The sequence below is a fragment of the Hippocampus comes genome, unplaced genomic scaffold, assembly GCF_001891065.2.
Source record: "Hippocampus comes isolate QL1 unplaced genomic scaffold, H_comes_QL1_v1.1 scaffold168, whole genome shotgun sequence".
Classification (NCBI taxonomy): Eukaryota; Metazoa; Chordata; class Actinopteri; order Syngnathiformes; family Syngnathidae; genus Hippocampus; species Hippocampus comes.
In genome coordinates, this window is record NW_017805955.1 from 749,905 (window position 1) to 750,970 (window position 1,066).

A 1,066-nucleotide genomic window follows, 5' to 3' on the forward strand; every position below is an offset into this window, starting at 1 on the left:
TTTAAACCATAACCAACTTGAAAATAATTTTAGTTGTTCGAAAAAAGAAAAAAAAACGTGTTTTGTGAATCACACAATGCGTTTCCTGTCCTCGTTGAGCTCATTTCTCTGTTTCCCTTCACAATAAAGTGCCAAATTCCACAGGTCCATAACAGCCAAACAATTTAATAAGATACATTCAATTTCATTGTGCAACATCGTGTGTCCATTGTCGCTGTTCAAAGTCCGGCGACAACGGACGTACATACGCCAATTGTAAGTCTTTACGGCTAATTGCACTTCATTCTACGTGCTTTGGATTCCAATAAATAAGAATAAACACAATGAGAAGGGGGAAACCCCATTTTTCGGGGGGTGGGTGTTTGTTTGATTTTTCCCCAAGTTTGGGGAGGGGGGGGCCAACGCTCTGCAATACCGTGATTCCCAACCAGTGTGCCCTGGCACATTGATATGAAAAAAAGAATCTCATTTCCTTCATTGCTCCATAAATGATGTTTCCTCCAAATAATCTAGCTTTGTTCAGCTATCTATGCCAGTGATGTAAAGTGACACAAATAAATCCTCTTCCACTCCATGGCAGAAGGTACACAAATCACCTGTGCATCAGTTTGTGACATTTGTTCCAATTCGAACACAGGGGCCAAAACCGGACAATGGGGGTCTTTAATCCGGCCTGCAGGAAGAATTTGAAAGTGAGGGGAAAAAAAACCTTTTGGTGGGGGGAGGAAGTATAATCATTATTTTGGTCCTTAGACGAGCGGGGGCAAAGGAAATGTTTTGACTTCCTTGAAGTATTGTATTTTTCAGTTCCAAATGCCTGCAGCCGAAAGTCCTGTCCTGAAACACGACCCTTGTATCAGGTGCTAGGATGATAAATCAAAGCATCTTTTAAGGTATCAGCAAATAAGTTCTTGGTTTCCCTTGTCTTTTTTTTCTTTGTTTGCTTAGAAAAATCTTGGGACATTACATGTGCATTTTTTCATCGTTGTTTGTACAATGAATGTAACGTTTGCATTCAGTGGTTGTAGTCATTTATTTGTTTTCTCAGTCAACTATCTAATAAAAG

The 1,066-nt window shown here is 39.8% G+C and overlaps 1 protein-coding gene across 1 annotated transcript in view; it reads right to left on the reverse strand.

Moving 5' to 3' along the window:
* Positions 1-1,044: 1,044 nt before the first annotated feature.
* The window catches only part of pax9 (paired box 9), a 7,219-nt gene continuing 7,197 nt past the window's right edge, over positions 1,045-1,066 (reverse strand). The window contains exon 4 of the mRNA XM_019890434.1: positions 1,045-1,056. Coding sequence (XP_019745993.1) covers positions 1,045-1,056 — 12 coding nt within the window. The remainder of the gene's footprint in view (positions 1,057-1,066) is intronic.